General features: G+C 48.6%; 3 protein-coding genes across 3 annotated transcripts; all 3 read left to right on the forward strand.

Moving 5' to 3' along the window:
- Positions 1-944: 944 nt before the first annotated feature.
- LOC143826441 (sulfotransferase 1C2-like) lies at positions 945-7977 on the forward strand. The gene is made up of 8 exons (XM_077315250.1): positions 945-1257; positions 1391-1565; positions 2193-2321; positions 3213-3310; positions 3886-4012; positions 4842-4936; positions 5088-5268; positions 5904-7977. The coding sequence occupies exons 2-8, from the start codon at positions 1394-1396 to the stop codon at positions 6014-6016; spliced, it is 915 nt and encodes a 304-aa protein (XP_077171365.1). The 5' UTR covers positions 945-1257; positions 1391-1393; the 3' UTR covers positions 6017-7977.
- Positions 7978-9663: 1686 nt separating this feature from the next.
- Positions 9664-13112, forward strand: LOC143826204 (sulfotransferase 1C2-like). The gene is made up of 7 exons (XM_077314876.1): positions 9664-10107; positions 10231-10359; positions 11063-11160; positions 11636-11762; positions 12229-12323; positions 12533-12713; positions 12848-13112. The coding sequence occupies exons 1-7, from the start codon at positions 9936-9938 to the stop codon at positions 12958-12960; spliced, it is 915 nt and encodes a 304-aa protein (XP_077170991.1). The 5' UTR covers positions 9664-9935; the 3' UTR covers positions 12961-13112.
- A 1868-nt stretch (positions 13113-14980) lies between these two features.
- Positions 14981-22827, forward strand: LOC143825534 (uncharacterized). Its single transcript, XM_077313575.1, has 12 exons — positions 14981-15222; positions 15559-15670; positions 16689-16782; positions 17141-17195; positions 17440-17580; positions 17970-18130; positions 18267-18365; positions 18984-19129; positions 20034-20208; positions 20641-20753; positions 21259-21343; positions 21546-22827. The coding sequence occupies exons 1-12, from the start codon at positions 15099-15101 to the stop codon at positions 21600-21602; spliced, it is 1362 nt and encodes a 453-aa protein (XP_077169690.1). The 5' UTR covers positions 14981-15098; the 3' UTR covers positions 21603-22827.
- Positions 22828-22922: the final 95 nt, after the last annotated feature.

The following is a 22922-nucleotide window of genomic DNA, read 5'->3' on the forward strand; positions in this document are numbered from 1 at the left end:
TGGGGGGCCCTGGCACATTTGAAGGGGGCCACAGACTGAAAAATGTGGGAAGGGGAGTCCAACGGGTTTATGGGAGCCCCTGGTAAGGTAACTGAACTGATGACCTTATGGTCAGGTATGATGTCATTAAGTACTAAAGCTTGACCTTCGCCATGGGAAAGAAAAATAAATCCTGTAATCCCTTCCTTTGTGTGTAATTGGATTAATGCAATCAAGAAGAAGAAAAAAAGAACCCACACGATTCTCTTGGTTGAACATTCCTGAAATCTGTCTCGCCTACATATAGGGCAAGATGTATTGAATCTAGTTAGTTCACTCTTAGCTTAGGCCTTTCTTTAGCCTAGCTCATTGTGCAAGTAGCCACCCTATGGCAGAGGACCCCAGGACCCTCTTTTACACCTTGCTTTTCACTACCCAAGGAAGTCCCAGATTAGCTTACATCCCCGTTTCCCTTTCTCTCCCTACAACAGACACCCTGTCAGGTACGTGGGGCTGAGAGAGCTCTAAAAGAACTGCCCTGTGAGAACACCTCTATGAGAACTGGCCCCAGGTCACCTAGGGGGCTGCATGAGGAGGAGCGGGGAATCAAACCATATTAGAGTCTGCTACTCTTAAGCATGCTGGCTTGTACAGAGACATACAAATGAAACTGAGGACACAAGAAAGCCCCTGATGTCAGAACAAGGGCAAAGGCAGAGCTTGTCCCACAATATGAAACTCCACGATTCTGTGCAGGCACGCAACACATGGTTCGCAGCCTCAGATGCTAAAAGGCGGGACTGGATCACAATCTCTTTTTAAGCTCACTATCGGCATTGAATACATTTCTGAGGTCACTCAGATTTGAACCAAAGGCCAGGCCCGGCCTTTGTTATCTTGGTATATAGAGGGTCAAAAGTCAAACTTTCCCCCAAGGTGCCCTGTTTCTCTACAAGGGAGAATCTCTGCTTTAAACATAAAAGTCAAAAGTTGTCTGGCAGCGGTTATCCTGCAATGCACTGTTAAAACAAACAAGCCCGTTCTCCCACTGAGGTTCTACCCAGTTATAAAATCTAGCCAGTATTGTTAGCATGGGGCGGCTTTGGCTCCACGCCCATGCTTGGCGTGGGAGAAACTTTGGCCTGAAAAATACACTCCCCTGGTGCTTTCTTTGGAACACGCTTCCTGCCCAGTTCCTGGGACACGGAGGAATCTTAGGAAGGGAGAGGGACGGCTAAGGATTTCTGTTTCTGACCTCTGGACAAGAGTGTGCCGCCGGTAGATAGTTATGCTCTTTGCTCCTCCGATAAGCAATGCCCAGAGCAGTGGCCCAAGGGATTCATAATTCCAGAGAAAGTCAAAGGGTCATTCATAATAATCTCTTTCTCTCTCTCTCTTTCTTGCCTGCCAGGGGATGGAGCTCGGAGCTGGGCTGGAGGCCCTGGATCCCAAGTCTATCAAGCGCTCTTTGCTGGTGGAAGTCAAGGGGGTCCCGTTGGTCAGTTCTATGGCAGAGGAGTGGGGCAGCCTGTGGGGCTTCAAAGCACGGCCTGACGACCTTCTCATATGTACTTACCCCAAAGCAGGTAAATGGAGCAGCTGGAGAGGGAGGGGTTTGGGCAAAACTGGGGGGAGAGATGCAAAGGGCTAAGGAGGGGCAGGGAATGGGATCTGGAACTGGCTGGTACGCCCTTGTCAGATCTGATGTATTTATTTGTGCATTTATATGTTGCCCTTCCCCGAAGGCTCAGGGTGGCTTGCGTAATGGAAATCAAACAATGCAGAAGATACAGTAGAATAGAGTATATTTGAAAAGCCAAGCTAAGAGGGTTGGCACTTGGATGGAAGACCACCAAGGAAGGCTCTGAAGAGGAAGGGCAACTCTACTTCTCACTTTCCTTGAAAGCCCTTCACAGGGGTCGTCCTAAGTTGCAGCCAACTGGGTGACCTTGGGCCAGTCACAGTTCTCTGAGAGCTGTTATCACAGAGCAGTTCTCTCAGATCTCCCACTGACCTCACTGGGTGCCTGTTGCGGGGAAAGGAAGGGAGAGGGGTTTCTAAGCCACTTTGGAGCTACTTTAGGTAGTGAGAAGCAGGGTTTAAATAACCAGCTCTTCTCGGTAGCACAGAGAAACGTAAGGGGTGTGGGAGGTTCAGGGTCCTTGACTGAGTTCTGTTATCTGAGTGCCTCTTTCCCCTCCTCACCCCACAAGGGACCACTTGGATCCAGGAAATTGTGGACATGGTTCAGCATGGAGGAGACCCCCAGAAATGTGCTCGTGGCCCAACACATGAACGCATGCCCTTCATAGATGTGTTTCTTCCAAAGCCCATCCCCTCTGGTAGGTATGTTTCTTCAGGGAAGAGAAGTACAGGGGGTGGGCAGAAGGTGGAGCAGTTATGGGGAGTGGGATTTCTTTGTCACTTTTCAAGATACAGCCACTGGTTTCACCTAATCCCTTTAATTTCTTTTGTTGATTTTCGGTTGCACCACATACCAGTGCTCTGTGCTCCGTTGTGTAACTTCAACTCTTGAACTTTTGATGTTGCACACCATTCTGTGGTCTTCTAGCAGGAAGGGAGGAGCTCTTGGGAAGAGACACTGTGTCCCTCCGTGTATCTGTAGAATGAAATCTGGCTGAGAACTCAGAAGTTAAATGCCTCTTTTGCACCAATTGATCCAAACCTGGCTCAAAATTCTTGAAAATGGATTTTTGGGTTCCGGAGGAAATCTTGGCAAAGAATTATTAAGAGACTTTCACTTAACAGTGCAAGCTGAATGGATTCTTAGAACAAGGCTGAATGTGGCTCCCTTCTCTTTCTGTGAATAAGAATGAGATGTGGGGAGAGGAAGGGAAGGAGTTTGTATACTGGTTTGAGACTCCTTCAGACAGTGAAAAGTAAAAACCAACTCCTCGTCCTCCTCGTCCTCCTCGTCCTCCTCGTCCTCCTCGTCCTCCTCGTCCTCCTCGTCCTCCTCGTCCTCCTCGTCCTCGTCCTCGTCCTCGTCCTCGTCCTCGTCCTCGTCCTCGTCCTCGTCCTCTTCTTCTTCTTCTTCTTCTTCTTCTTCTTCTTCTTCTTCTTCTTCTTCTTCTTCTTCTTCCATGTGTAACAAAGCCACAAAGCAGTTGAATATACAAGCAAATTTCTTACACCAGTGACTGTAACCCCAAGGTTTATAATAACAATTGAAAATAAAACACCAAATAATCTGGTGCAATATCATCTTTCAGGCATAGACCAAGCGGAGGCTATGCCCTCTCCACGCATGCTCAAAACTCACCTCCCCATTCAACTCATCCCTCCTTCCTTCTGGGAACAGAACTGCAAGGTAAGGACAGCCAGAGGAGGGCTTAGTGTGAGCCAAGGCCAAGTGTGAGCACCTATGTCTGACTGTACCTACCGAGCTGTAGTTTCAAATAATAAAAAAGGAATGGCTATGAGTATGTGGAGAGATTAATTTGGCACATGATCTCCAGTAGGGATGCCAGTCCTCCCCAGGTGAGACCTGGAGATCCCCTGGAATTACAGCTTATCTCCACACTATGGAGATTGGTTCTCCTGGAGAAAATGGCTGCTTTGGAGGGTGGACTCCATAGCAGATCCCACGGAGGCCCCTGTTCTTCCCAAGCTCCATCCTTAAATCTCCAGGTGTTTCCCAATCTGGATCTGGCAACCCGACCCCCACTCCACACCAGTGGTTTATAGGGATCTGGGAATCCTCAGCTCCACGTCCTACATTGGTGGTGGCAAACCTAAGTGGACTAGGTGGGTTAGAGCTTATGACTTCCAGATACATTGTTCTTACAAGGGAGATGTTCATCTTTCTGACTGGAGTTTGGGATGGTGAAGGACTTAAGAACTAGGAATCATGTGCTCTCTCTTTCTTTTGCCTTGTTTCTACAGGTCATTTATGTGGCCAGGAATGTCAAGGACAACATGGTCTCCTATTTCCATTTCCATCGCATTGGCAGTCTGTTGCCAGAACCAGGAAATTGGGACCAGTTTCTAGAGAATTTCATTGCTGGGAAGGGTGAGTACAGAACAGAACTCAAAAATAGGAGAAAGAGACAGTGGTTCGTTTATGGGAGAAGGCCAGGACTGACCTATCCATTCAGTCTCCTGAGCTCAGAGAGAAGTCCAAGGATATAATGTCATCTAGATCCCTCTTATCCTCATGGTTAGTAACCTGCTCAAAGAACTCTAAACGGTTGGTGAAGGATTCAAAGCACCACCCAAAATGGTAACTGAGTACATTTTTGCTTTGCTGTTATTGTTGTTGCATTTTGAGGATACTCAGTCTACATACATTATTCATAATCTACCTACCTATGATGTGCCACATTGCTGCCCCACATGTTTGAAGGGAGACTGCCCAGTCAAGAGGAGGAGGAGGAGGAGTTGGGATTGGTTTAAAGGGTCAGTTTTCACTACTGGAAGGAGTCCCAAAGCAGTTTACAACTGCCTTCCCATTCTCTCCCCAAAACATCCCAAGGTTACCCAGCTGGCTACATATGGACGAGCAAAGCCAGAGTAGAGGTCACTGCTTTTCACCACTACACCAAACTGGCTCCCTGTTGGGGAGGTATATTTAGCTACATTTTTTAATATTATTACTAGAGGTCTGGATATTCTTCCAGTGTGTAACTCTGCCATATAATGAATAATAAATAATAATATATTAATAACCCATGATCCAAAGCTCTAAATCGTAGTTTACATAGCATGTTCAACTGTAAGAAGTGGACCATCTAGGTGAAATGTAATCCCAGCAATCCAAAACTTACACCTGCAGTAGATCAGGAAGACAGTAGGAATCCAACTGCCTTGGTTCACTCTCTATTTCCTGTGTACCCTTGTAGTTGCCTGGGGCTCTTGGTTTGATCATGTCCGTGGTTGGTGGGAAGCCAAGGACCAACACCCAATCCTGTATCTCTTTTACGAAGACATGAAAGAGGTAAACTGCTGCTGACATGTATTGCGCAAGGAATTCCTTTCTGATGCTAGAAATACTCTAAACAATGACTCTTGATGTTGGGAGCTTCTCACAGAAGCACAAAAGTCAAGCAAGGGGTCCTCACTGTCAACATTCTTGTCTCTTTCCATAGGACCCAGCCCGGGAAATCCGTAAAGTAGCACAGTTCCTAGGCGTACCACTTCCAGATCCACTTGTTAGCCAGATTGTACAGCACACAACGTTTGAGAGCATGAAAGCAAACCCGATGACTAATTATAGCACTCTGCCTTCTTTCCTCTTGGACCAATCTGTGTCACCCTTCATGAGAAAAGGTAGGGGCAAGAGGCTGGATTCTGGATTTCTTCACATCATGGAAGGTGGCTATTAATCTTTTCCTGACTCAAACTGTTATACGCTGAATCATACCATCTCAACCCTTTTCTTTCTTCTCATGTGTTTGTGTTGGTTTAAATAATGTAAAAGTGTGTTATGGCTTTATTTGTGTTTTTAAATTGAAATCGTTTTTGTTTTAGTTCAAATTTGGTCTCTGCTGGAGTTTTCTGACAGAGATAATCTCCCTGTTTATAAGTGGAGATCTTGCTTGTTACTCCTCTCGCTTAAAAGTCTTCTTTTACTAATCCCCCCAATCAGTATTCAAGAGACGAGTCTATTTTTGGTAACAGTGTGCTCAAAGGAGCAGGGAATCTCCAACTGAGCCGGTCAGGACACTGGATGTGAAAAAACATTAGGAAGTTCCTATTCTAACTATGCTAAATACAAATCTCCTCCGATGCCCTCTGCAGGACATTCTTCATATATTTCTGAATCATGCACACTATGGATCTTGCATATTCTAATATTCTGAAGACTGGAATTTGAATGTTCCCCAGATTAGAACCATAGAAAAGGAAGACAGGAAACACTTAAACTGACTTTTTTGTTCTTGCTCTGTCTTTACCTCTTGTAGGCACCGTGGGGGACTGGAAGGACCATTTCACAGTGGCTCAAAGTGAGCATCTCGATGAAGTTTGTGCCCAAGAACTTGCAGGCAGTGGCCTGAGCTTCCGCATGCAGCTCTAAGCACGTCATTGGGTCCATCATGGAAACTTTTACCCAAATGTCCGAGAACCAGAACTATACATTTCATGTACATTGAATAAAATAAGTTATGAAGCTACAAACAAGGGTCAGCTACATCAAGGTTTACCTGCGGAGTTTTAAAATTGATCACTTCTGTGTTTATTAATCCAACAAACACGCTTGCTTGATATTACCCTTTCATTGCCCTTTCCTTAATCTATTTGTGTCTTAAGCTATGTACGTTTCTGTCCAGAGAGCTCATTATGATATATGTGGCCATTTTATCCGCCAATGAATTAATTAATTAATTAATGCTCGGCATGGTCAGCGGCAAAAGGAAACGTGGTTGCCAAAGGATCCACTGGCTCAACACAATCAAAGCCCATACAGGGATGACCTAGAACTAATTAAAAGAAGAAGTCAGAGACAGGGGCGCATGGCGAAGACTTTCCTATAGAATCGCCGAGGGTCAGACTCGACTGAACGGATAACATCATCATCATCGTATATCCGCCAAAGATTCTGCTAGCAGCGGGGAATCCACATGAGTAAGTTTCATTGTGACTTCTTTGGAGTTCCAATTGGAGGAAGGTTGTGGGGAGATTTGGGTGGGGGGCAAGTTGCATCTGGAAACCAGGGGTCTCCCACCCAGCCCAGGCGCCCGGTAACCATAGCATCAGGTTCCACATGCAGTCCAAACAATACAAAATGTTTCTAAGGGACCTCTGTAAGATCACATGCACCCCACTCTTCAAAGCTGTGATTGGTTTTCAATCCAATATTCTACTCAGAGATCCCACTGGCTTCTGAATGTTTGTTTACATCGTGTAAATATAGACAAAGAATTATGTGTCCTGATTTAAGCCAACAATGCATGTAGCTGGTGGGACAGAGGTCCAAATGTATCCCTGGAGTTCAATAAACAGGAAAGGCTTGAAGGAATTAAAGCATGCAAGGGAAGGCATCAATGATCTCTGGTAGCTGCAGTCCTATTTGAAAAGAAGGTGGGTTTGCCTACCTTTGGGTGGGGACTGAAAATCTCCTGTGATTACAACTTATCTCAGGACTACATATATAACTTATTTATTATGTATTTAAAACATTCATTCCACTTCTCCTGAAGAAAACAGTTGCTTTGGAGAGTGGACTGCATGACATTATGCCCTCCCACTCTCTAAACTCCAATCTCCAGGCTCCACCCTGCAGGTATTTACAGATTGGCAATGCTAGAGGAATGATGAAGGAAATGGGAAGAAGTTAGTGTCATGTGGAGAAAGTCCTGCAACCGCCTTATCCATTGTATAAACACAGCCTCTGTCACTCCATTCTGAGTCTTGCTCCATTTATGGATCACCTGAGAAGGTAGCCAGCAGGCCGCTCCCTAAAGAATGTCATTCATTCACACCCTCCCTAGTTCTTATCTAAAACGCTAACTTGTTTTCCTCCAACACTGAGTACCAGATGCAAGGGCTCTCAGTGTCTATGACAGGGATTCCCAAACAGGGGACCCGTGGGGTCCACAAGAGCTTTGAGGAGATATGATATTGGGAAGATCCGGACTGTCTTCTGAGCTCTTACTCTTATTTCTGGCTTATGTGAGGCAGAGCTGCTATTGTAGTAGTAAAGGTGGGGGGAGTGAGCAAAAGGAGGGTTAAAGGTGCGGGTAATGATGTCACTTCTGGGGGTGTGGCAGGGGGCGTGGCCAGCTGACATCACTTCTGGCCTCCTTGAAGTCTGAAAAATAATTTCAGAGGGTCCTACACAGTAAAAAGGTTGAAAAAAAATCCAGTCTAGCTTTGGTGATGCTCTTCTTGGCTTGTAGCCAGCAATTAGGGTGTAAGATGTTTAGTTTTAGCTATGTATCTCATCTTGAGTTCTGGTGGGCTTCACTGTGTTTGAGGCCCAGCAGGTTGAAGCCTGCTATATCTGTTCGCTCGATCCTTTATTAAAATCTCTGTGTAAGCAAACCTGGATCTTGCATATCATTTCCTGGGGATTTCTGCGAATTGCAGCGTTTCTGGCCAAGGCTCTGAACAAAGTGTAAAAAGTCAAGCAATGCTTTCCCTAGAGTGCCCAGCTGCTGGAGAATTGTTGCCAGACGCATTCTTCTAGGGTCAAACACTCTATCAAAGCAGACAACAGAGGGGCTCAACAGACCGTTGAGAAGGCCCTTAACTAAGACCATTTCTCAGAAAAAGAGTTCCCAAATTTGGCCTACAAATTTCCTTGAGATTTGGGGTGAAGCCTATGAAGGGAGGAGTTAGAGGGAAGGATTTCAGCTTAAATATCGAGTATGCCACAGTGCTTGATCTGCAAAGTTGACATTTTTGTGGTCATTCTCAGAGAACTCCACACTCTCACACACACAAACACACACACACAACTGGAGCTTGTTTGCAGAATCCGCAAAAGCCTTCTCCAGCACCAGAGTCCAAAGGAATCGATTCTCCTTGTCTGCTTTTTTTATCACCCAACTTTCACAGCCGTAAAGTGGCTCCCGCAACTATACGTAGCTATAAACACACCTTCTGGTAACTCAGTGAAACTGTCACAAACATGTACCTGGACTATCAATTGTGCCCATATTCGGTGAAATAAGCCATGACTTGGTGAGCAAAGGTCAGCCAACTTCAAATTTTGTGTGGTGTTTCATTAATCATTATATACAGATTTGCAAATGAAGAGGAGTGAAAATAATTCCGAGATAAATCCTGAAGCAGCCGGCTAGGAACGTGCGTTTCGTTCAATGGAATTTACTCCCAGGAATCTGTTTTTAGGATTGCAGCCTCAGTTGTTAATTGATTATTCCCATTCTGAGAGGCAGTTCATAACATTTACTACCACACATTTCCTCAGGATGGCGCACGTGAGACATTTATGGATTTTATACTCATGTCTCTGTGACCAGATTCTGGAGTGGAAGAGTTGCCAGTTCTGGTTTGGGAAATACCCAGATATTGGAGGTAGAGTCAGGAACGGGTAGGATTTGGGGGACCTCAGTAGACTATAATGCTCTGGAGTCCACCCAATGGCCATTTTCTCCAGAGGAACTGATCTCTGTTGCCTGGAGTTGAGCTGTAAAACCAGGGGATCCCCAGGTCCCACCTGGAGGTTGGCATCCCTACTCAGACTTCAGAAGGGGAGCATAGAGAGTCAGGGAGAGAGGGGCTAGGACTCTGATCTCCTTCCTTTCTACTGAGTAGTTTGCTACTCTTGGGGAAACGTCCTTCCTTCCAGCTCGACCCCTTCTCTCCACCCTGGGCTGTTCTTCTCCATCTGGGCACCATGAGAGACGGACATGCCTCCTGCATCTCTATCCATCCTAGCTAGTTAGACCAGAATCAGGAGCTTGTCTCAATTCGATCCTGTCTGGAATCTTGTCCCTTACAGGAAAGGACTCCTATTCATTTTGCAAGCTCCGTCTACTCCCTCGCGTCCTGTCGGCACACACAAACCAGAGAGGCTGGGCTGCATCGTCAGCCTCGACATGACGCGTCGAAGATTTCTGCGGGCAAAGGGCAAAGGTATCGACTGATTTTCCTGGGCTCTCTGCAAGAGATGACCCTTGAGGCATTAAAAAAAATGAGAGGCAATAACAGGGGCTATTCGGGCCAGAGCTGTCATATGATACCTTCACACACATACAGCTCTTCATGTAGGCTTGCTTTATTATGAAATTTGCACCATTACCTAAGAGCTGGATCCTGGCAGGATGCCCGGGGTTAGCGTGCAAGAAACATTTATCCAGAAACGCACGCCCCCGATCTCTGACGGGTTCACAAGCCCAGCCCATTCCTAAGGTCCCACAGAAAACGGAAAAGGCAAGAGAGAAAGAAGCGAGTGAAAGAACACCGAATCCAGAAGACCAGAGTGAGCGGTGCAGGGTCTCCCCTTTCTGCTTCTGCTGCCCCGCCAGGAGATGCAGCCCGACTCAGATCTGAAAGACTTGGAATCGTTGTCCATCCAACGCTGTCAGCTTGTGGATATCCAAGGAGTCCCTTTGCCCAAAGACACGGTGGACAGTTGGGACGAGATATGGCGCTTCCAAGCCCGGCCGGATGATCTCGTCATCTGTACATACCCCAAGGCAGGTAGGTCGGGGGTACGGGATCGGACGTGGAGGTCTGGAAAGACAGGGACGGTCTGCAGGATGAAAGGTAACTGGCAGAATGGTGAGATGCCTGTGTTTCTCCCCACCTCCTTCTGCCCATCAGGTACCACCTGGATCCAGGAAATTGTGACCATGATCCAGCACCAAGGAGATTCCGAAAAATGCGACGAGGTCCCCATCGAGAGACGGATGCCCTTCATAGAACTAGTTCTCCCCAAACCTTTCCCTTCAGGTAAATTAGGGGCTTCCAAGTAAGGCTGCGGAACAGGGTTGCCAGGTTGGGGGATATCTGGAGACTATGGGGATGAAGCCAGGAGTGGGTGGGATTTGGGATAGGCAGGGACCTCAATGACGTATAAAGCTACAGGGTCCACCCTCCGAAGCAGCCATTTTTACCAGGAGATGTGTAAAACTGGGGCATCCCTACGACTAAACTCCCACGTTGGGACTGGAGATATCCAAGAATCACAAGGGATCTCCGCTTGTAATTAACAACCATTTCCCTGAGGAAAAGGGCTGCTTCGGAAGGTGGTCATTGGTCAATATTGTGGTCATTGGTCAATATTGCATTGAGCTCCTCCCAAACCCATCCTTCCCAGGGGCAACCTGAAACCTTCAGGAATTTCGTATGGAGGGTTGGTAGACATCCTGGACATTTCAGGGCAGCCTTCCTCCTCCTCCTCCTCCTCCTCCTCCTCCTGGGGGTCCTGGGGGTGGTAGCAGGCCCAACATTTCCCTACTCAGAGTCGGCAACCCTAGTCCTAAGTAACAGTGCAGCTCCTGTTCTCGTGATGAGCCAATCATCTTCGAGTATTTAAAAGAGTGCCGTATGGAGGATGGAGCAGAGTTGTTCTCTCTTGCCCCGGAGGGATGGAGGTCCCTTCCAACTCTATGATTCTATGATTCTATAATCCTCATTGCCTTTTCCATTTCAGACTTGGAAGAGGTGAAAAAAATGCCCTCGCCGCGCTCGCTCAAATTTCACCTTCCGTTTCATCTCATGCCCCCGTCCATTTGGGAACAGAACTGCAAGGTCGGTGCAACAGAGGGGAAGATGCAATTAAACAGAACTCTTCTCCAAGCTCTTTCCACAGCTGTCCGTATTCTCCAGGGTCCCTTCTCTGGAATTTCACAGTGAGTTGCCTCCTGGCTCTCCTCACTAGTCATCCCCAATTGGCATAAACCGAGCACTGTTTTCACGTCATTGCATTTCCATTTAACGCAGAGGCAGCTTACAAACCCCCTTCCCTTCTTCTCCCCACAACAGACACCCTGGGAGGCAGGTGGAGCTGGTAGAGCTCTAAGAGAACTGCTCTGCAAGTACAGCCCTAAGAGCACTGTGACTAGTCCCAGGTCACTTAGCTGGCTGCATGTGGAGAAGGAGGGGGGAGTCAGATCCTGTTCTCCAGGTCAGAGGCTGCCACTCGTTAACCATCCTACCAAGCCGGAAGAGGAAAGCCCCGGCGCCAACTCTTTTGGGTTCTCCCTTCTCCATCTTGTCTCCCAAGGTCATCTATGTGGCCAGGAATGCCAAGGACAACGCTGTCTCCTATTTCCACTTCCATCGCATGAACATGGGGATGCCGGAGCCCGGGAACTGGGATCAATTTGTGGAGAATTTCATAGCTGCAAAAGGTGAGAGGAACTAGAGCTGGAAAAGTAGAGGGAAGGCTTTCCCGGGAATTATAGCTCACACAACAGGGGTCAGTTCCCCTGGAGAAAATGGCTGCTTCGTTGGGTGGACTCCATAGCAATATAGCCCACTGCCCGGCCCAAGTCCCACCCACTCCCAGCTCCACCCCCAAAAGTCTCCAGGTGTTTCCCAACCCCAAGGTGGCAACCCTAGTTTCTTTGGATGTTTTGTCCACAGCTGGCAGGGGCTCATGGGAATTGTAGTCCATGGACATCTGGAGAGCCACAGTTTGGCCGCCCCTGTAGGAACAACTAGGAATGAGGAGAATAGGGGGACATCTGAGAAAACCACATAACTCTTCAATCTTTTCTTTCCAACCCCCCAAACACGTGCAAGCTGCCAAGGGGTGACGTGATGCAAAAGAGGATGCCACAGTTCTCTCTCTCTAATTCTTGTTTCTCTTTGCAGTCGCCTGGGGCTCATGGTCTCACCACGTTCGGGGCTGGTGGGAAGCCAAGGACCGACACCCTATTCTATACCTCTTTTATGAAGACATGAAAGAGGTGAGCGGGTCATAGGTACACGCAGGTGCTTCTTCAAAGCCGGTTCTTTCAGCTACGAACGAACGGAGGTTAGGAACGCTCCACGGGATCAGTCCGACGCTGGGCTCTTCTCGTAGCAGTGTCCTAACCAGAAGCTTGGTTTGGCTTCCTCCCAGGAAGAGACAGCCACCTGCCTCCCCGTAGACCATTTCTTCTCTCTCCCTCGCTAGGATCTAGCCCGGGAGACCCGGAAAGTAGCCAAGTTCCTGGGCGTGGAGCTCTCGGAAGCGGTCCTCAAGAAGATTGTGCAGCACACGACCTTCGAGAACATGAAAAGCAACCCGAATGCTAATTATTCCACTGCTCCTTCTTTCGTCCTGAATCACAGCATCTCGCCTTTCATGAGGAAAGGTCAGGGCCACATCCAGTCCTATGGGGGACACGGGGAACCTGGGGGCTGTGGCGAAAGCAGGAAATGGGATGGAATGGCAGGGAAGGAAACAAGATGGTTGAGTTTTCTGGCTTGGTTTTTCCCTCGCCTGCAGGCACCGTAGGAGACTGGAAGGATCACTTCACCGTGGCTCAGAGCGAACGGCTGGACGAAGTCTGTGACCGGGAACTGGAGGGCAGCGGCCTGGCTTTCCGCATGGAGCTATAGCCTCCCCTTGGTTCACCTCAGATGTTCGCCAATCTTGCCCAGATGGTGGGTCGGTCCTGCCCATCCTGAACAAAACCAAGCGGGGGCTTTGTGAAATGTTTACAGATAGTTTTAAGTTGAATGAAGTGAAATAAAAACTCAGCTTGGCGTTATTCTCTTGTCAAGGGGGCAGTTAATCTGTTTGCATCCCAGCCTCCCTTAAAGGAGAGCCAGGTGAAGACCTTCACTTTTCTCCACTCAATAACTCAGACGAAACTTGACAGAAACTACCATAAAGTAGTGGTCAGAGCAGGGGCTGCTAGCAGGGGCTTATGGGAATTGTCGTCCATGGACATCTGTAGCATCACAGTTTGGCTTTAGGGAGTAGACTCTCTGGCATTATACCCTACTACGTTCGTGTTCTTCCCCAAGCTCTATCCCCATATCTCTGGGTGTTCCCCAACCTGGATCTAGCAGCCCTATCCCCCATCCCTTGCAGGTGGCAACTCTCCCTCAGATGCATTTCCCTCTCACGTAACAAAGGCAGAAGCACAAGCTGTTATCAGGGCAGAGAAATCTGTGCAGAGAAACCTCATGTCTAGATTCAGCCTTAGGGCTGGATTCGCTTTCTTGGGCACAAGCCAGTTACAGGGGGAATGATCCTAAATGGAGAGAGTGCCTGCATTAGAAAGCCAGGTTGTGAGGAGCTGAGGGCCAATGTGAATATTAAGAATAGGATATTAAGGGAAAGCTAAAATCCATTCAGGTCACATGACTTTTGTTTTGTCTGAAATTCACAAAGATACTAAAGGAGGACGTCACTGACGAAGAATTTTAAAGCAAGAGTTTGATGCCCGGGACCTTGCTTTGATATTCTAATGTACCGATGTTCCAACATACTTTTGTGTTCATCTTACATAAATTGAAGAAGAGAAAGAGAATATTTCTACTACTGGACTTTTTATTTACAGCAGATAGTTTGGATCTGCTTCTTCTTTTTCAACGACTTATAGATCCGGTGGAATTTCTTCGGGACTTGCAGTGGGAGACCCCAAAAATGAGGGACTGCAGCAGAATGACTTCCCTTCACTGTTCGTCTTCACGGCTCTGAGCCCGTCTGGGTAGCGAGCTGGTTCGGAGTTGGTTGCTCTCAGAAATATTTGAGACCCAGGAGATTTTAAAAATATTATTACTGATGGAACAAACCACTAAAAAAATGAGTAGAGAACCAGCTCCTGGAACCTGAGGAATGGCTAGAGGGGGGTGAACGATTTCATTTTGTAGCTGTTAAAGCCATGCAAGGCTGCAAAGTTACTCAATTTTGGGGTGTTTCCATACAGCCGCTTTGGTAATCAAGCCGTTGCATACTGGTGATTTCTGACCATGTGGATCTAGATTAGAATCGAGATGCTATGCTGTTAGGACCCAATTAAGCCCAAAAATCCTTCTCACCCTGCCACTGAAATCCACTCATTCTACAGGAGCTCGATATATTGTCCCCAGGGGCTGATCGACCAAAGGGGGCAGTATATTGGGGGGAGCACCTTCTGCCCCTTGCTGCCCCCCGTTTCTGGATAGGAAGAAGCTTCCGTATTAAAGTTGTATGATCCTGTGCACAAAACGCTGTGCACACACACACACACGTATTTTGTGATGGGCTCCTCTCTGCCTCGCGCATTTCAATAGCACCGCATGCAACCCTGCCCTTCCAGTCCCACCTGCCTTTAGCTCAATTTCCCCCTTAAAATTTTGGGTCTGATCATTTCCAAGCATGGCAACGCAAAAAAGCGCAACACTCCGTCTGCATCATCTGACTTTTCCCCATTCATTCATTCATTCATTCATTCATTCATATCCCACCTGCCCGTGGAAGCTCCACCCCCCTGCAATCGGGAACCGAAATCCTTCCTAAACCCTCGCGCTCCAACTCAACCAAGAGAAATACGTCATCACTGCGCGCCTGCCCGCTTGCCTCATGGGAGTTGCAGTCTTATAAACCCGCGACGGTTCCCCCCCTCCTCGCTTCCCGTGTTGCATGATGGGAAAGCCGGCCCTTCCCCCGCGAAGGGCCCTCTGGGAGTTGTAGTCCCTTCCCCCCCTTGCGCGTCTCTTCCCGAGTTCCCTTGCTGCGTCCGTTACGCGGCGGCCGGTGCCCAGCCATGCCCGGGGGTCGAGGCGGGAAGTCGCGCGAGGCCGCGAACCCGGCGGGAGGGGCAGGGGCTGAGTCAGTGACCGAGCGGGTCCTGCAGGAGGCCCACTCGCTTTATGTACATCCGGGTCATGGTGAGAGGGGGGGCTGGAGAGTGGGGGTGGGGGTGGTGCCAGATATAAGGGATGCCCTAAGGAGACACACTGCTTAATATCTGAAAATTTGGACTCTTTCTTCCTAGGGGAATGGGGGTGGGGTGGGGTGTTGTGGGGATGCCCTAGGGCAGGGGTAGTCAACCTGTGGTCCTCCAGATGTGCATGGACTACAATTCCCATGATCCCCTGCCAGCAACGCTGGCAGGGGCTCATGGGGATTGTAGTCCATGCACATCTGGAGGACCACAGGTTGACTACCCCTGCCCTAGGAGACACAGTGCTTAATATCTGAAAAACTGGACTCTTTCTTCCTAGGTCTGGTGACCATTGGGTCACGCCTGGGCCTGACCCTGCTGCCTCCACGCCGCAAAGTGACCGTCATGGTGATGGGGAACCACAGTGCGGGCAAGAGCAGCTTCATCAACTGGTGAGCCAGGGTGCTAAATCCGTGGGTTCAGGGTGGACAGGAGCACCGGTAGTGATGGAGCTCTTTATTAGGACCCCAGCGTGATACAGGCAGAGAGCAGAGCTGCACCAAGCTGAATTGAGAAACCCACAATCGACCCCAATTTATATACGCAAGCCGTACAATAGATCTTCCTGCCAGTGCGTGCCATTGGTCAGTTTCATTTTAAGCTGACTGGGTCCCACTGCTTATTAGTCAGTTACACTGCAGGTTTATGATCCAGCTTCAGATCTCAAGCTCAGTCCTCAGCAGGTCTACAGACACAACACGGGGTGCGCCAGATGATAGGGGAGGCGAACAATAAAGGCAGCTGTAGGGTATCCTACGAAGGAGTGTTGGCATGGTAGCAAGGCATTGTGGGAGAATCTTGAGGGGTTGGCGTGGGTGCTAAGCATTGTGGGAAAATCCCAAGGGGTTGGTGTGGATGAAAGGTACAAGAGTGTCAAAATAGGTTAACTGTTGATGTTAGAAAATTCCTGGAGGTTGTGGTATCTACAGGACTGTCATTATGGTTCTTTAACATTGTTATGCTGTAGTAAAAGGTATAGAATTAATTTGTTTAATGTAATTTAGCTTGCAGAAAGGAAGGAGCATGGTCTCCCATATAAAAGGAAATGAACAATAGGTATTAAAGGTTTGCGGATTTATGCAAGGCATTCTGGGTAGCCATAAAGATTGACATTTTTTTTTTGCAGTTTTTTTGAGTATGTGGAAATGGATTGTAAGCCTGAGGGCATCTTGAGCATTTGACTGATGGGATCCTCCAGCAATAATTTTGTTAGGAGGAAGATGCCTATAAGATCTTGGGTGATTCAGAGGCAATTATTTGCACGGGACATCTTGTGTGGTATCTGTTGCTTTGCCAGGTTTTGTGGTAAACGCTTAGTACCCTTGGGATGTTGCAGTTCACCCTTCTGGTTGCATCTCCCCTCGTCAGCACGGAACCGGACATCTTACTTTCCTGGCCATTTCCTCGTAGGTACGTGGAGGAACATATTCAACGAACCGGGGTAGCGATTGAGACTCAAGGCTTCACGTTCATCACTAGCGGACGGAAGCGAGAATCTCTCACGGTGAGAACTTTCTGCCTTGTTTGCTCCTCTCCCAGAGAATTTGGCTCTCCATGTTCTGGCATTCTCTGAATTAAGAATTTAAGTAGTTTTTGTTGCTATAAAATGAGAGCCTGTCAAATCCAGCACTTAAGTCACTTATAAACGTGCCTAAGGAAAGCTCGAAAGCAAACCAAGATGAGAATAGCGGTCCCTTGTTCCTTATGCCCAGTGGATATATACTTTTTGCAAACAGTTCTCTATTTTTGGCCCCCCTCCCCTGTGGTTTTTCATAACTAAAACAAAAACAAAAACAGCTATGCTGAAGCAGCAGTCATGATCTTTTTTCCTTATCCTCTTTTTTCCTTATCCATTGCTGCAGGGTAATGCAACGCTCCATTTGTATCCCCATTTCCAGACGCTGCAGAGCTTCAAAGGTTAGTTCCGTTGTTACGAACAATTGGGACGGGGATAAGGTGCCAACAAGCCTTTTCAAGCACTCAAATGAGCCGGATGGAAGTGTTGCCTTAAGGCGGTTAGTTGGCATTGACACTTGCAATCATAAAGTCACGTGGGTGAAAAAAATCTAGAAGTTGGCGTCTTCCAGGTGAGAAGCCTAGCAGTCTGGCTGTCAGTTCAGAGAGGCTGAGAGGCTACTCATTCCCCCCCCCTTCCATTTAGGGGTGCCGGAGTACCTGAGCACCGAGATCTGTACCTCCAAACAGAAAAGGTTCCCTCTGGTTACCTTCCTTGACACGCCGGGCTTGGTGGACGGTGACATGAAGTACCCTTTCGATGTTGAAGCCGCTCTCATCTGGTTTGGTGAGCAAGATGATATAGATAAATCAAGGCATGCTGGTTCCTGCAGTGGATTCTGTGAATCTGGGTGTCACAAACCAAGGCTACTTTCTTGAAAGATGCAAGACGACTGAGACATATCTTATTAAAAACAGAGCTCAGGGTTGTTTTATTAAATTTGGAAGTATCATGAAAAAGTCTGTTGCTAAGATCAGTTAGCTCATGGGAATTGTAGTCTATGGACATCTGGAAAACCAGGTTGCTATAAGCTGGCTGTGATTTGACAGCAAAAAAGAAAAGGGGAGCATAGGAATCTGTGGGCTAAATGCATGACTTCTGTAGCAGGAGCATCATATTTTTAACAGGTTACATCTTCCTCCTTTTCCTGCTCCCCCGCCCTGGTCTTGCTTCAGGCCAGCTCTGTGACCTCATCCTAGTCTTCTTTGACCCCATGGGACAGGCCCTTTGCAAGCGCACCCTCAACATTGTGGAGAAACTCAATGAGGGGCATGGAGACAAGCTCCGTTTCTACCTCAGCAAGGCCGATGAGGCGGGCGCAGAGGGGGACAGGCAGGTAACTGAAGGGGAAGCCTCCCTCGGGTGGGGTGTCAGCGAGGGCAGAGGAGCAAGATTCCTGCTTCCGTGGGAAGGAAGCTGCTCAGGGCAGGCGGATTTTTCTTGACCCTGGTCCTCGCTTCCCTCCCCGACAGAGGGTGCTGATGCAGATCGTCCAGGAGCTCTGCAAGCGCCCCGGCCTCAACAAGTGTGGCTTTGACATGCCCACCATCTACATCTCCAACCCCAACAAAGTGAGTGGTAAGCCATGCCGTTTTAGAGACCCGGGGTAAGCCATGCTGTTTTAGAGATCCGGGGTAAGCCATGTTGTTTTAGAGACCCGGGGTAAGCCATGCCGTTTTAGAGACCCGGGGTAAGCCATGCCGTTTTAGAGATCCGGGGTAAGCCATGCTGTTTTAGAGATCCGGGGTAAGCCATGTTGTTTTAGAGACCCGGGGTAAGCCATGCCGTTTTAGAGACCCGGGGTAAGCCATGCCGTTTTAGAGATCCGGGGTAAGCCATGCTGTTTTAGAGATCCGGGGTAAGCCATGTTGTTTTAGAGACCCGGGGTAAGCCATGCCGTTTTAGAGACCCGGGGTAAGCCATGCCGTTTTAGAGATCCGGGGTAAGCCATGCCGTTTTAGAGACCCGGGGTAAGCCATGCCGTTTTAGAGACCCGGGGTAAGCCATGTTGTTTTAGAGACCCGGGGTAAGCCATGCCGTTTTAGAGATCCGGGGAAATGGGCGGGCTCCTCCAGAAAGGCAACACAGGGTTGAACGGCGACTTCTCCAAAAAGGACAATAGATGGGGCGGTCAGCTGTTGAACAAACCAAGGCGATGACACGAGAAACCTGTCGTCCTCTTCCTTCAGCCGAGCCGCTGCGTCAATCAGATTGAGGAGATCTGCCGAACGATTGAGAAGACGATCAGCCAGACGGTGCAGCACACTCTCAACGCCCTGGAGCGGGATTGCCACCTCATTGACAAGGCCACACGCAACCTGCTGGAGGAGGACAGGTCAGAGCACCGTGGGAACCGGCCTGGTTGATGTCTGGGGAACAATGTTCATATAAGGCCACGCGCTCGTTGTGTGTTAAAATGCCGGAGGCTAGGACTTGGGGAAGGTTGTGAGAAAAACTGGGCTAGGAGAGGCCACCTCAGATCCTGAGCAGCAAGGCTGAAACCTGAGTTTGTTATGAGTCAGAAAATACCCTGAGTAGCAAACAGACCCTACTGAATAATGTGGTAAAGAAAAATCAGAAAGGATGCCCGCTGAGGGGAAATTAAGTTAAATGCAGGAGACTGGGTGGATTATCTGTGTGGAAGCCACCATATTTCAACTTGGTTTACCTCACAAATGTTCGGTGTGACTAAAATTAACTCCTGGGAGGAAAGGTGAGAGACAGCTTGTAGGGACTATTAATTTATAGAGAGCGTGTTATGTTCTTAATGCTGTTTCTCTATGGCTTGGTCAGTGTTGATAAAATCATGGCTGTTTTAGAATTCTTTCATTGTCTTTATTGCCTTGAGCAAGTCTCTGGAACAGTGGCAAGATGTGTTTTCTGTGGCTAGAGACAGAGGGAATTTTGGGACGTTGGTCATCAGTCCTTGGTAAGAACAATGAAAGGCAGTGATGCCCGAGAGGAAATGTGAATACAGATGTGGAGGCCTGTGAAAGTTACAAACAGTGGGGTGGCCAGACTGTGGCTCCCCAGATGTGCATGGACTACAATTCCCATGAGCCCCTGCCAGTAGCATGCTAGCAAGGGCTCATGGGAATTGTAGTCCATGCACATCTGGGGAGCCACAGTTTGGTTACCTTTGGGTTATACCTTTCTGAGGCATTGTGTGGTCATCAAGAGGGCTTTCTCCTAATTTGCAGTAGTTTGCACTTGATTGTTTCCTCTTCTTGTGCCTACAGTGAGGCCAGAAGCAATAACTTCCATTCCCGGTTTCGGGGAGCCCTGTTGGGGCTAGCCGGTTGCCTGCTGCCCGTCTTTCTCCTCATCACCCTGCTTTTTGGCACAGCGACGGCTCGCCAGGTGTGGTCCATGGTCTTGGGAAAGGAGCAGAGCCAGGCGCTGGAGCTATACGTGGTGAATACTTTTCTCCCTTAACATCCTTGCGGTTCTTAAAAAAGGATTGTGCTATGGATTTCAACTGCGTAAATGTTTTCCTCGGAATGATTTTGCCATAGAAGAAGAGGAGTTGGTTTTTATACCCCGCCTTTCACTACCAGGAGGAGTCCTAAAGCAGCTTACAATCACTTTCCCTTCCTCTCCCCACAACCGACACCAGCGGTGCTCAAACTGGCAGGGGCTCATGGTAATTGTAGTCCATGGACATCTGGAGAGCCATGGTTTGGCTACCACTGATTTATACCGTTCTCGAAATTCACCTCTTCCTGATACAGGGTTTTGATTGCCCAGGCCCAATAGTTTTGCACAAAAGCAAAGAGCACAGCAACCCTGTCCCTGGTACCCTCTGTGGATGCCGGTCCTTTTCAAAGCCCGCGTTTTGTTTTGCAGCGGCCGGTCGCTTCCGCCTGGAGCCTCGTCCCTGAAGACTACACCCTCACCGTATTCTTCGGCCTCCTCTGCCTCTCGATCGTCCTCCTGCTGTTGGCCAGCTATGCTTTTCAGTGAGAGGTTTTCTGTATTTAGATCTAAGGGGCAGCCTGTGTAAAAACTCAAAAAAGGGATACTTTGAACGCTGGCCGGTGTGGGTTTCCTGGGCTGTGTGGCCACGATCTGGTAGTTTTCGTTCCTGATGTTTCACCTGTAACTCCAGTTGGCATCCTCAATGTCAGGACATTGCAAGATGGGGATCGCTCTGTGCCAAAGTGTGGAGTGTGCAGAGTTGCTGGGCATTTTTTAATTTACTGTGTACAACAACAAGCCTTTTAATAGCATATAAATTTACTGTGTGCGTAATATCTCACATGCCTGTCTTATCTGGGAGTCTATCTCCTAACTCTGAAGATGTGAAGCATCAGGGTCTAAAACCACACAGACACGCAGCCCAGAAAACCCACAACAGCCCATCGGCTCTGGCCATGAAAGCCTTTGAGAATTCATACTTGGACTGCTTTGTGCACAGTTTCTCCTTTCTTGATTTTTCCAGTGGTGTTTCCTTCTCCTACCTAGGACGAAGCCCACGCTCTCGAAAAAACAGAAACGGCAGCTGGAGGACCGGCGGGATTACGTTCTGGACGTGGTGCTGGAGAAAAAGGTTGGCAGCTGCTGGGAATTCGGCCTGGTGGCCTGGGAGTGGACCCTGTGCCCCCAAAGGACCGTGGGGGGCAAAAGAGGATGCTTGGCCCTGGGCGGGATTTGGGGGAATACCCAGTTTGTATATTTCTCCTTGAGGGATTGTGGGAGTCAGGGGAAGCTGGTTGGGGTGCAGGGTGACAATGAATGCTCTTTTCTTGCAGAGACACCTCTATGAGGAGTACCTGCGCCAAAGCATCGGCGAGCAGGACCTGAGCTGAAAAGACTGCCAGATGTTCGTCCTCTTAGTCAGTCCAAAGAGCAACCTCCGCAGGGGAGTCGTTCTTCTCCCACCCATCCACCCACCCCGGGCCACAATGCCTTCTCATCCACTTGGCAACATTGTCTCCCCCCCACCCTTCATGTTTGTCATCAGCCAACAGCCCTCACCAGTTCTACACGGTTGCAATTTGGCATGGCTGGGCTGCCGTTCGTCTGCCAAGGCAGCAGCATACGTGTCGTTAACTATTGTGGCACCCTCAGTTTTCCCCCCTCTGATATCAGTGTTACCCTGCTGTTCCCGGACTGCCCCCGCCCCTCCATCCTTGAGGATTGTAAAGCCGTGAACTGAAGTCTTAACAGGAAAGAGATGCTCTCCTTTGGCTGTTGTCACCAGCACCTGGGGCATCTTCAGCCAATCAGGCGGCAGCACCCACTTCCTGTCACCCTGATTGGTGCTCCCCTACTTTGGTGGGGGACCCCCTACTGCTGTACATATTGAGACTGCCCGTCTCCCCAACTGACCACCCCTGATTGGCCAGGGACGAACGCTATCAACTTTGATGCCTTTTCTCTCCGTTCACTGTCAAGTCCTCGTCTGTTCCTTGGATGTAGTACCCCATACCTGTGAACTTCTCTAGATGTCTTGTGGGGAGTCTGTGTTTGTCTATTCCATATCTCACACTAACTTGTGCCTTCAGCTGATTACCAGTTCTTGGGTAGAAGAGGGAGATTTTTAGGCCGATTGTCCTCTCTCCCATTCTGCCTTCAGACCTATCTGGGCTTTTATTTAACACTGTGAAATCTCACTCAACCTACGGTTTGCTATAAGCCAGGGGTGGGAAACTGTGGCGCTCCAGATGTCCATGGGCTACAATTCCCTGTTGGCAGGGGTTCATGGGAATTGTAATCCATGGCTATCTGGAGAGCCTCAGGTTGCCCATCCCAGCATCCTGTACCCAGGATCCTTTGCAGCATACTGGAACTGTCCTCCCCTCCCCTGCAGGTGCAGCAGGTAGCCTATGCTGATGATAGGGACTCTTTGTCATTCCTTACTAATTTGGTTCCCCTTCCCTGTATTTGAGATACCACCACTGGATTCTAACTACCAGTATCCTACAACTGGGAATGGTGCTATCAGGAAATGACATCATCCCACCCATTTCTAGTGCACCCTGTAGTGGACATCACCCCACATCTGCAGGAATAGAAATTTTCTGTATAGACTGAGCCTTTCCAGTTCTTTGCCTTAAGAAAACATTAGTCTCAGGTCCAAACTGAACCAGTTTGCTTAACCGAATGTCTTCAGTAACCCTTCTGGT

Source organism: Paroedura picta, chromosome 16, assembly GCF_049243985.1.
Source record: "Paroedura picta isolate Pp20150507F chromosome 16, Ppicta_v3.0, whole genome shotgun sequence".
Classification (NCBI taxonomy): domain Eukaryota; kingdom Metazoa; phylum Chordata; class Lepidosauria; order Squamata; family Gekkonidae; genus Paroedura; species Paroedura picta.

What these genes read in the sequence shown, in the direction of transcription:
- LOC143826441 (XM_077315250.1), top strand. Translation starts at nt 1,394, where the DNA reads ATGGAGCTCGGAGCTGGGCTGGAGGCCCTGGATCCCAAGTCTATCAAG. An exon ending in TCTGGGAACAGAACTGCAAG is followed by an intron (nt 3,311 to 3,885) that starts GTAAGGACAGCC and finishes TTGTTTCTACAG; the next exon opens with GTCATTTATGTGGCCAGGAA. An exon ending in TTTACGAAGACATGAAAGAG is followed by an intron (nt 4,937 to 5,087) that starts GTAAACTGCTGC and finishes CTCTTTCCATAG; the next exon opens with GACCCAGCCCGGGAAATCCG.
- LOC143826204 (XM_077314876.1), top strand. Translation starts at nt 9,936, where the DNA reads ATGCAGCCCGACTCAGATCTGAAAGACTTGGAATCGTTGTCCATCCAA. An exon ending in CCCCAAACCTTTCCCTTCAG is followed by an intron (nt 10,360 to 11,062) that starts GTAAATTAGGGG and finishes TTTCCATTTCAG; the next exon opens with ACTTGGAAGAGGTGAAAAAA. An exon ending in CTCGCCTTTCATGAGGAAAG is followed by an intron (nt 12,714 to 12,847) that starts GTCAGGGCCACA and finishes CCTCGCCTGCAG; the next exon opens with GCACCGTAGGAGACTGGAAG.
- LOC143825534 (XM_077313575.1), top strand. Translation starts at nt 15,099, where the DNA reads ATGCCCGGGGGTCGAGGCGGGAAGTCGCGCGAGGCCGCGAACCCGGCG. An exon ending in AGGCGCTGGAGCTATACGTG is followed by an intron (nt 20,209 to 20,640) that starts GTGAATACTTTT and finishes TTTGTTTTGCAG; the next exon opens with CGGCCGGTCGCTTCCGCCTG. An exon ending in ACGTGGTGCTGGAGAAAAAG is followed by an intron (nt 21,344 to 21,545) that starts GTTGGCAGCTGC and finishes CTTTTCTTGCAG; the next exon opens with AGACACCTCTATGAGGAGTA.